Here is a 12618-nt window from a genome sequence, read left to right as displayed (position 1 = left end):
TTTAAATTTCTTCAGACAGTTAACTTTTAAATCATCATTTTTATCATCTCTTTTTATAATGTTTACTAAATACCATTTCTTATTATAGACCAAAGCTACAAATCGACCCGGCTCATAATCATCATTGGTGTCTTCACTTTCATTTTTATTAAAATTGTATCCAAATAAATCTGAAGACAAACGTTTCATCAAAAGTTGATCATTTTTGTCTGGAATAAATGAGTGATGACTTCGACAACCCTTTATTTTATCTGCTGACCTAAATCTTTTTCAAGCATTCCTAGCAGATCTTTAATTTCTTTTTTGTCTACCCAAAAAAATTTAATACCATTTATTTTCGCATCAGCGTATGTGTAAAAATCTCTGGCGTTCAATATCTGATCTTTTGTTGATGCCTGCAAACTTGCTCTTGCAACCAATCTTTTTGTTGTCCCTCCAATTCCATCGCAAGGACTTTTACCATGAAAAGTTGCAAAAAAGTGCCATTCTGCTTTTAATCCAAAATCCTCTTTGTGATGAATTAAATTAGAAAAATTTTTGTATTGACTTACCACACCATCAGAAAAATATTTAATTAAAGTAACGTTTTTCAGGTTTTGTTTTACATAGTTAATTAAATGTTTTTGAAAAGCATAAACATCGGAAACATTGTGATCGAGACAGTCGCTAATCATGCAAACGCTTTTGACAGATAAGTTTTCATAAATAAATAAATAAGTTTTCTGTAATAAAGAACAATTGGGTGAAGAGTAACTTGCGTGTTGCTCCAATGTTGACTCTGGATTGCATCCTGTATTATCACCAAATAATTTTCAGCAAAATCCATTAAAGCAATACACTCCGAACTTTTTAAATTTTTTTAGAATCGCTAAGATATTTCAATTGTTCTTTGCTTATGTAATGATGCGATGAAAACTCGTCAAGTTTTTGCGAAAATCTTTCAATGAAACTGTCAACTGTATCCTGTACGGAAATCAATGAACTGCGATTATCATCATGGGAAATTACAGCTTCTTCGAAAATCGCTCTTAAGTTATTTTCGACACTCAGTTTTCCTGGGCATTCCTCACATCTGTGTAACATACATTCTAAATTTTAAATTTTAAATTGAAAAAAATATTGACACTTGAAAAAAATTTGTTTTGCCTGTTTTTGAAGTTGTTTTATTTTTCAAAGAAAGCAAACGCCAATTTTATTTTTTGATATGTTGTTAAGCTATAAAAGCACTATATAAACAAATTTTAAAAATTAAAAAACGTTTGGTTCTTCATAGTTAAAAATGGCGCCAAACAAAAGAAGTTTTTCATATTTTTGACATTTTGAGCTCCGATAGCTCAAAAAATTCAATACAGATTTTAACGAAATTTTGTGATTTATTTGTGACTATAAGGTACTTCTAAAATAACAAAAAATATTTATTTATTTTGCGATAGATTTTGAGCTACGCTGTTTTGAAATCGGTGAAATTTTCAAAAAATTCATTTTTTTCTAGATTTTTTGTTCAAAATATCCTTTGATTCGAGACAATAACATTTATTTTTTTTGTTATTACATTGTTTCACTGATATGCACAAAAAATGTCATCAAGATATGTTGGCTAGTTCAAGAGATATAGCGTTCTAAGTAGGTACAAGTTTTGAAAAAAATCGCTCAAAAATTTGAGGATGCTGTCACAAAAATCTTCATAACTTGAAAAATAATTGAAATTTTTTTATAAAAATTTTATTTTGTCGATGAAATACATTGAGGTACTTACTGTTCAAATTTAAAAAAAATCGGAGATGGTCGGGCGTGGACCATGGTTCAAGTTGACAGAGAATTTGCAGGTGCATTTGAATAAGTATTAGAGAAAGGAAGTTTATCCTTTATCGGGCTTGATGGAAAAATTCATTATCTTCAAAGAAAGATATAATCCATAGGATAGGATTGATTACTGAGCTACTGGGATATAACAGATTAAAAGTAAAGAACCGGATAATCCTGTGGTGGCAGTGTTTGGTTGAAGGATATGTTTCACCGGATACCTATTTTATTACATTGTAACTGAATTTGAATGATCGCACAATGTTGACCGGATGTAATCGATCGGTCAGAATATTACTATTTCTTTGAATATCTTTCAAACCATTTGTAACCATAACCAATTCAGTTGAGTTTGAATTCGAAAGCATTAAATAGTGAAACATGATTGAGAACGTGATAATGTTTAAAAATTTTAAAGTTACAAAAAAGTTGTTTGCGACAGATAAAAAATTATTTATTTGCGGAGATAAATATTTGAGAATGGTGGAAAACTCGTGTATTTGCTTTTCAAAATGTGAAATTTTTAAAAAATAAGAGAAAACATTTTAAAAGATACTTCGCCAATTAGACATGAAGTCAATATGGTGGATGATTTGAATGAAATAAAATAAAATTAAAAATAAAATTATATAAAAACTGATAAAATGAAATAAAAGATAAAAATGGAATAAAACATGATGGGGATAGGACTTTGAATTATTGTTTGGGACAAACGCTGATTGCGCGGAGGATAATATGTTTGTTTTATTACTATAGATCCTGTAGAACTAAAGGACTATTGACGCAGTAGAACGATGATTGCATCTTCCCTACTACTTTGTTATTGGCTCGGGCAGGAATATATGTTTGGAATTTTTTATCTGTGTTTTATTTTATTGTACAGAGGATAACAAACTCAATCAGTTGTTGAATCAGGTTGTTGTTGTTGTTCCTTCATCATTTTCTCTTCAATGTCATTTTGTTAATGTTTAAAAACTTGACACGTGTCGAATTTTTTTAAAGTTTCAACATTTAATAAGCAAGTTATTATTTACTTGCATAAAAGTTGCTTAAAACACAATCAACGTAATGAATTTAAAGATTTTGTCTGCACTAGTAAGAAGTAACACAAGCCTCGCATCTGCCTGCGACTTTCGTCAACATAGACTTACTTGCCTGGCTGGAGGGTAATCTTTTTAGGTAACGGCGATTGTCCGTCCCGTGAAGATTGTTGCCCTTCTTGTTCTACCATTTGTTTCTATTTATGAATATTATTCAAATTATAGTAAGTTCTTTCTTAAACAAACAGCTCAAGTCTATCATAAATTTCTAGACAATTTACAAGAACGAAAAAATCGAAATTGTTTGATTTGTGTTGTTAGATAGGATGTATTCTAAATAAATACAATATATATATATATATATATATATATATATATATATATATATTAGAGAGAGAGTGAGAGAGAAAATTTATTGGTAAAAAATTGTTAAGTTTTCATAGCAAGATTACTTTTGAAATTGCTACAATTCCCAGAAAAAAATGCTTTCGAGTGTACACGTTCATAAATCTAATGAATAATTCAAACGTGACCTCGTTAATCTTTGCGTGTAAAAAACTCATTGCGGAAGAACAGAAGGACATTTGGAAGTGTTGAAAGTGTGTGAAGAGTTATTTGTTTATTTCTGCCTGTAAATGTACAGTGCATCCATACTTACATATTCACAGTTGTTCATATACGTACACGTGTGTAAATAAATAGCATAAAACATTCTTATAGTTTGCTGATAAAATTTCGCTTTTCATTTGAAATTTTTATTATCAAATTTCAACTGCTTGTTTCACAGTCACAAAATGTAATGATAATTTTTTTATTTGTAAATGTTTTTGAATCCTGAATGATTTCTAGGATTTGTTGGTTTGATCATTAGTAGTCAGAAATCAGGTGATGTGTATGTTGAACAACTTTTGTGAGCCTGTTGTTATAATGAGCAATGATTTTATGTCCGTTGTAATTGCCGGTCGGAGTTGCTGTCTCCAACTTTTGTTTTTTTATTTCCCCATGTTTGTTAATAATAAATGTAACGACTAGATAATTCAACAGTTGGTTGTTGAATATTTTTTGATAAATTTTTGGACTTTCAAATCATATTTTACACAATGTATAGAAAATGTTTTAATACATACGTTGAAGTTATTTTTTGAAGCTTTAAGCAAGTGACGATATTTGGAACTGGCATGGATGAATCTTTTGCAATCATTTTAAAAATTCAATACATGAAAATAACCTGTTACTGCAAACAACAAGCATTTCAATTAAATTATTTCTTAAAGATCGTTTGCTTGTCAAAAACTTGAAACTGTTAAAAACTGTAGTTCATAAAGTTCAGCTCAAGTTGCTGAATTGTTTTATCTAAGTGAAAAAAAAGCTGAATAAATTTGAAATAAGGAGCAGACAATTCCCTATTAACAATTGTTTTGCTTTTATATTTTCAATGTTCAAATAAAAAAACAGACGAAACAAGCAATAAACGTGTAACATGAAATGGCAGAACAAATATATTTTCATGTAAATAATAAAAAATTTCATGGCAAAAATGACAAAAATAAAATTTTAGGCGACATACTGGATGTACTTTGTTAGCTTGTAAAAATGAGATATAATTCTTTTATATAAAAAATGAATCGATCAAATCCAAACCAGAAAATTTCAGAAAATGTTCATTAACTACTATTATGTTAGTAATTTTCAAAAATATAGTGCATACAAGTATAAAAAACTTTTTAACAAATATTTTGTCTGATTTATGTGGGATGGGAACTTGTTTGAAATGCTGAAAATAGTTTTATAGCATAATTAAAGAAATGAATATTTGTTATAACTGCATCAGCCAACATAGCCACAGCACTTATAACGTGTCGTAAACACATTCCCATCAGCATTAATAAACAACGGTAACACCACGCATATGTAGGTATATATTGATAATGCTATGTGTATTTGCAGTTGTTGTCGTTGGGCTTTCTTTTTAGCTGGCAGCTTACTAAATATTTGGATCGATATTTTCGTAATATTTGAATGAATCATGTCCCTAATGTCAAACGATCGATCGATCCTTGTGTCATTGTCACTACATCTCAGTCTTCAATGCATCACGTCCAATTTGAGCATAACAATGATAGCAACAATGATAATTAATAATTTATGCTAATATTGTTACCTATAACAACAGTAATCATATTATTATTATTATTATTATATTAATTTTGTAGACAACAAGGGTAGTTATAATAATTTCCCATTCCTAAATTATTCAGCTCTGATGGATGCCAATCAGGCATGCCACTTTTCCTCGCTTTGTTACCCTTAAGTCCTTCCCGTCATTTCAAAGCCAGCGCATATATATTAACGGAACGATGCTATTGTATGTACAGTACACACATTTACATAAACGCACATACAATCATCATGCAAACATTCATCCAAAATCAAAAATTATTAATATGTTTTTTGGCTTATGAAATAATCTTTAAAAAATTATTATTTTTGCAGAATTTCAAAAAATACGGTCTGAAAGTTTTTTGCTGCTTTTCCAAATAACTGCAAAGCCCACCAAAGAAAGCCCAATGCAGCACGCTACCATATAAATCTGTTGGCTTTTTAAAATTCATTCATATTCTTTGTATATACACATTTATAATAACGATTCTAACAATAGCAACAATTATACTATTTTTTAGATACTTTTTTGATTGTTAACGGTAAAAATTCTAGTTTTTGTTAATACAATCAACTATCAAAAAATATATTTTTTATTTGGCTAAAGAAATCGCAAGTTTTCTAATAAAAATGTTGCATAACAAATAAAATCAACCAATACATTCGCTAACCAAAGTTGCCGGAAACAGTTGGACCAAAAAAACGACCAATCATTTGTGAGCTCCCTCTATCCTGTATGATAGCTTCTTTTGGCATGTCAAAGGAACACAAAGCTATTTTTTGGTTTTGTTTTTTAGATTGTTTTTCAGATTGTTTTTGTTTTGTTTATTTAGGAAATGAGTTTTTCAGTAAACACTTTTCCTAACTATTTTGAATGGAATTCTTATTGATTTTTGATCGCGTTGATAAGTGCAGCACGTTTGTCATTTTTTATTTTCAAAAGTTTCCCCTTTTGAAAGCTTCTAAGCACCCGTGAAGTTAAGTTTACATTATCATTCATTTGAAAAATAGTCTTCGATTGCGTGTTGACCGATCCCTGCGTTTTTCAGAATTTCATTTTTAAATATATAAAAATTTAAATGTAGGAACTCTTACGGCATGCAATTAAACGTACAACTGCTGACTGAAACATAATAATGGAAAAAAAATAAGAGAATGAAATACATTTCTTACAAACCAAACGGTGCACCAACGTGTTGACAAAATTTCGAGGACGTAGCGTGAATGGCCCAAATGATACTTGTTTTGGTATCCAAAAAAATTATCTGAAAACTTTTTTTGTTCTTCTCTTCAATTGCAGTATTCAATTAATCATCCTATAGAGCCGATGATTAATGATTCTTCCATTGTTTGCTAATCTTTGCGTACCTCTTCAAGTGCACTCATCTCTTTAAAAATTTCAGTCAATGCGGTCCATGGATAAAAATCTTCAAGATAAAAATTTCTGAATTATTTTTATTTACTTATTATTTTTCTAGGTTATTTTAAACATAGAAGTTGGAATAAGTTGACCAGATGTCAGTACAATACCAACGTATACATTTTGGAATCAGGCTGTCATGAAGATGCAATTATTTCGAGAAATCATGGCATTTTCTGAATTTTATGAAAGAGCTTTTGTTTATGAAAAACGCAACTTAAATGTTCATTCTAATATATTTCTAAAAAAACTAGGCATATATTTGTTATATAGATATATATTAATTTAATTACAAAAATGTGTTGTATTGAGCATATTTCTGGTGACGAATCTGCTTTAAAATATACGCGCGGAATGTCGTGCACATTGACATAGCGATGCAAAGGCCAATGCAAGATGACCTTTGCAATCAAGGTCAGTCAGGGTCAGCGTCCTTTCTCTCGCTCTACGGTTGCCACAATTACGTAGATCACACAACGGCGGTTGTCAGCCATGCTAGGACCAGGATGTAAAAACACAGTACATAATTATATATATATTCCATTCACATAATTATTTTATGATTCTTAAGATAATTAAATATAAATAAATAAATAAGTGTATATATATAATATATAACATATATAATATATAAAATATATAACGGGTAGTCTACAGTTGTACTACCTTTAACTCAGTTTGTGTAAACCAATGCTTTTTTTCTAAATAGCTACAATATTTGGTGAATCAATAAAAAATTGTCATCAGATAAAAATTAGATTCGTGGAAAAATTTAGTTTGTAACTAAGTGCAATAAAAATGAAATAATGTGACTTACAAACATTTTTTCAGGCATGAATTAGGAGAAATCAAGTGCATAGGGAATGACGCATGCAACTTTCATTCGTTTTAACTCTTTTTTTAAATGTATGAAAAAGAATAACGTGAAACAGGTATTAAAAATGTTTGTTTCCAGTTTGCAATGAAAAAATCAAACAGCAATCTCGAAGTTTTTAAAAAAATGTTCTCACAAAAACATTTATGATATTTTTAATTAAATTTAACGCAAATCATGCATTTATTTTCGCACGTTCGTATAAAAATCGAGCTTTATTTAAACGATTCTTTAAAATCACATAAGCACTGACGGCAGCGGACGGTCGGGCCTCAATAACTTCAAAATAATCATTTCCTCGCTTCAACGTCGTTGCATTCACGCGCTGCTTACCACGAATGGAAATGTGGCTGGATGGCATATTTTCCTTCACACTTTCGCTGACTCTCTTACTTTCACTTCATCAATTCAATTTGCTTTTTTCCAATCAAAATCTTTGATGAATCTTTGGTAAATAAATTGTTCAAATTTTAATGATACTTCAACTTATTCATGTAATGCAGGGGTGGGTAAACTACTGCTAAGCTACTTTATTTTATGCGACCCGCGGGCCGTGTTCGCCAATAAAAGGTCATCAGCCAGACACATTATGACTAAAAAAAAGGAGTCACAAATCTTAAAAAAATTTTCCCCCGGATCGAAAAAATTTGCTATTTAAGCACATATGCCGCTCTTCAAAGGTAAAATAGTTTTCAATGCGGCTCTTTCAGCAAAACTTTTGCCTACCCATGATGTATTGCATTGATAAATTTGGTGCTATTTAAAAATAAATTATTCAATTTCTTATTTTTATGTTTATAAATGTGTAGATGCTCATGGGCATTGTTTTATAAAACATTTTAGAGCCTTCATTCGGATACAGACTACCTCCATCTGCAAAAATTTGGAAGATAGTAAACAGATAGACTGTATAAGTTTACGTGTGTGTCCAATTAAGATAACGAAATATTTTAACAGACAGCATGACGATAATGAAATGAAAAGGTAAGGTGAGGAATTAATGAGATGATATGGCAAAGTGATATGAAGTGGTGTGATCCGTCAGTCATATGAAGGGATGAGATCCGATTGAAGACAGTTTGTTTCATTTCTAAAATGCATTTTGTAATAAATAATCTTATTTAATTTAGAACATTCCATTGAGTTGCTGCAAAATAATATGGTCTAGGTCACTTTTGAAAGTAAAATTGAAGTAAAATAAAGAGTTGATAATATAAGACATAGAAAAAGTAGTTCTATACAAAAATTTTCCCACCTATATTTCTTTATATTTAACTTTTTTTAATATGTTATAGCTAGTGAGAGGTTATTAGTTTTAATAATTACAAACTACGCAATTTTAACAATTGTATTTTTTGCCTGCTAACAAAACTTTGCACTGGTTGTATGTTTAAGAAATGGTGGGAAATCGTGGAAATGTTCATCATGAAACTCACATGAGGTTTTTTCATAGTTTTGTTGAAATGTAGTGGTTTGGTAATTTAAAGGTATCCTGCGTTCTTTGAGAATATAAATTCAAAAACATTTGGTAATGTTTGAGGTCAAATAAAAATCACGGTTTATTTTGACTACAATGTTTACCAGTAGATGATAGATATAATATTTTCAATGTTGTGTGCGTTAGCTTATTTTTGTAAGAACATTATGTGCAAATTTAGATTGAACTCCTTGAAATGCTGCATTAAGTTTGGAATGGGATTGACAAAACCGAGGTACTATGAATTTGAGTGGAAGAGGTTTCCCGCCAAATATAAACATACACACACAAATACACACACAAATACACACACACACAAATACACACATACCCATGTGTGCGTGTGTATGTGCGCACGTTTTAAAATTGTCAAAATTTTGCTACCATTTAATTTTTCAAAAATTTTAAAAATCTAGCCTTCAGCACTTTCTTGTTAATTTTTAAAAATTTCTTTCCATTCTCCAATGAACTCGTTGTATGGAAATGTTTTTGATGTTAATTAGCTATCCTTCCGCAACTGACCGTATTCTCAAATGTAGACCTCTTTTTGATGCAATGCCCCGAAGTAATATTTGAAATATTATTGGTGTTAATGCAAAATTAACTTTATCTTATTTTATCAACTTATCCGCTCAAGTTCCATTTTCTTTTCACTACTATTACTGCTACTACTAATGCTGCTACCAATGCTGCTACTGCTACTACTACTACTGCTACACAAAATTAACTTTTGTGTTGACAAATATATAACTACACAATTTTTTGTAAACCAGTTTTGCATTTAAAGAACAACAATAATTTTCAAATTGCAAATAAAAGTTACAACAATTAAAAAAAATCAAAAAAATTTCGTAAGTTCGTAAGTGTGGGTAAATGTGTTGCCATCATCGCGATGAACTTTTGAATTCAATAAGCTGAAGTGCTTTCCAAACTGATTATAAGATTTTGTTATCTTACCTGATTGATTTTAAATAAATGCGTGATAATTCTTTTTCTACTGCTACTACCACTACTACTACTGCTACTATTACTACTACTACTATTGTTACTACTATTACTATTACTACTACTACTACTACTACTACTACTACTACTACTACTACTACTACTACTACTACTACTACTACTACTACTACTAATACTACTACTACTAATACTACTACTACTCTACTATATTTGTAATCTTGAAATAGTAAGCTATAGAGGATTGTAAAGAAATATTGTATCCATGCTAAAAATTAATTGTAAACTTTAAAGGATTGTAAAGAAATATTGTATCTGGGCTATACATAGGTCTTGCTCAGTCAGGCTTCGAGCAGAAAAGTCAGAATTCTGGCAAAGTTTGATGCGAAGTCGTAAATGTGATTTATGTAGTTATTTAGATTAGTTTAATGTCTCTATTACTGTTGGTATTCAAATAAACGTTCAACAAAGTTTTCGTTTGAAACAGTTGTGTTCAACTGTCGGAAATTTTGAACCTATGGAATAACGAACACTTGACGATCGTTTGAAGTTACACCACTGGTGTTTGAAATATAGAGATCAGTGAAGTTACAACATCGGTGTTGGTAGTGACAAGCGTCAAATTTAACTGACTCTCTTAATGTTCTACACCGTGATTTATCATGAAAGAAAGAAAGTAGAAACAGTTTTTAAGATGCTAAAAATTTTTGATTTTTGAATTAAAAAACTTAAAAAAATTTTTGGGAGTATGACTATATATTTTGCTAAGGTGTTTTAATGATTCGACTTTTATCGTTATTGTTTTCACCACGAAAAACACTTTTAGGGGAGATTAAAGAAACGAATACAAGCATTAAAATTAAAGGACATTAGCTTGTTGTTTGAAAGGTAATGGAACTTGACCGGATAAGAAACATTTGTTATTTGCTTATTATTATAAAGATAATTGTGCAAATATTTAAACATCAACTTCATCATAAATTTATATACTCCTAATTGTTATAAATCGATAGAATTATTAATAAACAGATGCCAAGAAATTGTCCTGGCAACCATATATCAATTATAAAAAATAATTGAGGCACGGTAAAGTTGAAAAATGACCAATGGGTGGTACATTGCGTCGTACGTAAGTGTTGATGGTTACAAGTTTGAAAATTTTTATTCTGACGAATTTTCTTAGTGTTTCATGAATATTTATTTAAAGTTGCAAATATAAATTATTTATGAGTAAAAAAGCTGTGAACTAAAAAACGTTCTACATGTATTCCATGGATAACTTTTTTGAGACAAGTAAAAGAAAATTCATTTGATAAATTAATTCTATTTTTTTTGCGTTAAAATGTTCATAGCTGAATTTTTTAATTTAAAAGTTTTGAAAAATAAAACAAATTTCAGAAAAATTACATGAAAAATTATCTTGTACGTTGAAATTTATTAGATGAAAAAGCTTCAGTTCAGATGGCGGTGAGGTTTGTGACAGATGGGTCTCCTTTCATAGATGGTTAATGAAAAATATTTGAATTCATTCCCTTAGTGAACATTTTAACTGATGGCTTGAATTAAACCTCACTGACTGCTAAGGTTTATTTATAGATGTCTTTCTATAAAGATTTATTAATGTTGATATCAATTAAATTTTTTTTTCATTCAAACAGTTTTACAGATGGTTATTTCATTCCGCTACATATATAATTGTCTCATAATGTTATTCAACAATATTTTCTAACATTCATCTCAGGGTCAGTTAATTGTTGTATCAAAACAAAACAGAAAAGCACTTATATTGTACAAATAAATTTTGTTGTAAACATTTTCGAGAAACATTAAACCTTATCATGCGTCGTTTTTTTTGAGGAAGTTTGACATGCAAAGTGTAAGTTGAATGTATGAAAATTGCAGAATTGTTGCATGTTGTTAGCTATCAATAATGTCACATGTGGTCAGTTGTGGCGTGTCATGTGTGCCGAGTGTCCTATCGAAAGTGGGACTACCTGTGGTGCGCCATTTCCTTGATTAGATATCAAACAAATGGCCCAGTTGTTTAGTGTGTTTTTTCCACCATAAGAGTTAAATTTTCTCGTATGCCAATACATTTTGAAATACGCAGAAAATTTATGGAACAAAATACATAAATACTGGCAAATAAGATGTACCTCAACTCGATCTATTAAACTAAAATTTTACTGAAACTCGGACATGACGCATCAATGCTTAACTGACCCACAAAAGTATTATTTATGATGAATATATTACGCAGTTTTATGATTGTTTAATTTTCTCTGAAGAGCAGATGTATTTATAATTTTTTGCAAAATTCGAAAGTTAGAAAATGCAAAATTGTTAAAAATCCATTACAATTTCAGGCGAACGATTGAGAAGTTTTTCAGAGAACATTCAAAATAAAGCTTCCTTGCTTATCAGTGGATGGAACCATGGAACCATGTTGTTTGTTGTTGCATGTCAGATGTAACTGTTTGTCAAATGATCTGAAATGTCTAGAAAGTGATGCGAACTCTATGAGGTAGAGTGAGCCAACAACAACAAACAACATCAGGCAAGGAAAAGAATTATGTTAATTTATTGCTTCATCAAATATCTTAAATGGATACATATCTGGATGCTAAAAAATAAAAAATAAGTTACCCACCTTTTCGCCGGGGCAGTCGGCCATCTCTTCAGCTAAGAATATTTAAATGCTCTTCAACTTTACAAATAATAAATACTTTCGAGTGAGTTGAACACATTGGAAAAAACACATTTGGAAAATAAATTTGTTTACGGAAGTTTTAAAATTATAGAAATTACTTAGTATTTATAATTAATAAAATATTTTTGTGTTGTACGAAAATCAAATTTATTATTATGGAACGCAAGAGTT

At 30.0% G+C, this 12618-nt stretch overlaps 1 protein-coding gene across 1 annotated transcript; it reads right to left on the bottom strand.

Annotated features, from left to right (window-relative positions):
• Positions 1-242: 242 nt before the first annotated feature.
• On the bottom strand, positions 243-1800 carry HELRODRAFT_162260 (hypothetical protein; the record flags this gene model as incomplete). The annotated part of the gene is made up of 3 exons (XM_009024518.1): positions 243-508; positions 951-1072; positions 1757-1800. 3 exons carry the CDS (start codon positions 1798-1800, stop codon positions 243-245), a joined length of 432 nt encoding a protein of 143 aa, XP_009022766.1.
• Between the last annotated feature and the right edge of the window lie 10818 nt (positions 1801-12618).

Source organism: Helobdella robusta (assembly GCF_000326865.2).
Source record: "Helobdella robusta unplaced genomic scaffold HELROscaffold_4, whole genome shotgun sequence".
Classification (NCBI taxonomy): domain Eukaryota; kingdom Metazoa; phylum Annelida; class Clitellata; order Rhynchobdellida; family Glossiphoniidae; genus Helobdella; species Helobdella robusta.
The sequence above is the reverse complement of the archived record's forward strand: the minus strand, read 5'-3'. Positions and strand labels throughout refer to the sequence as shown.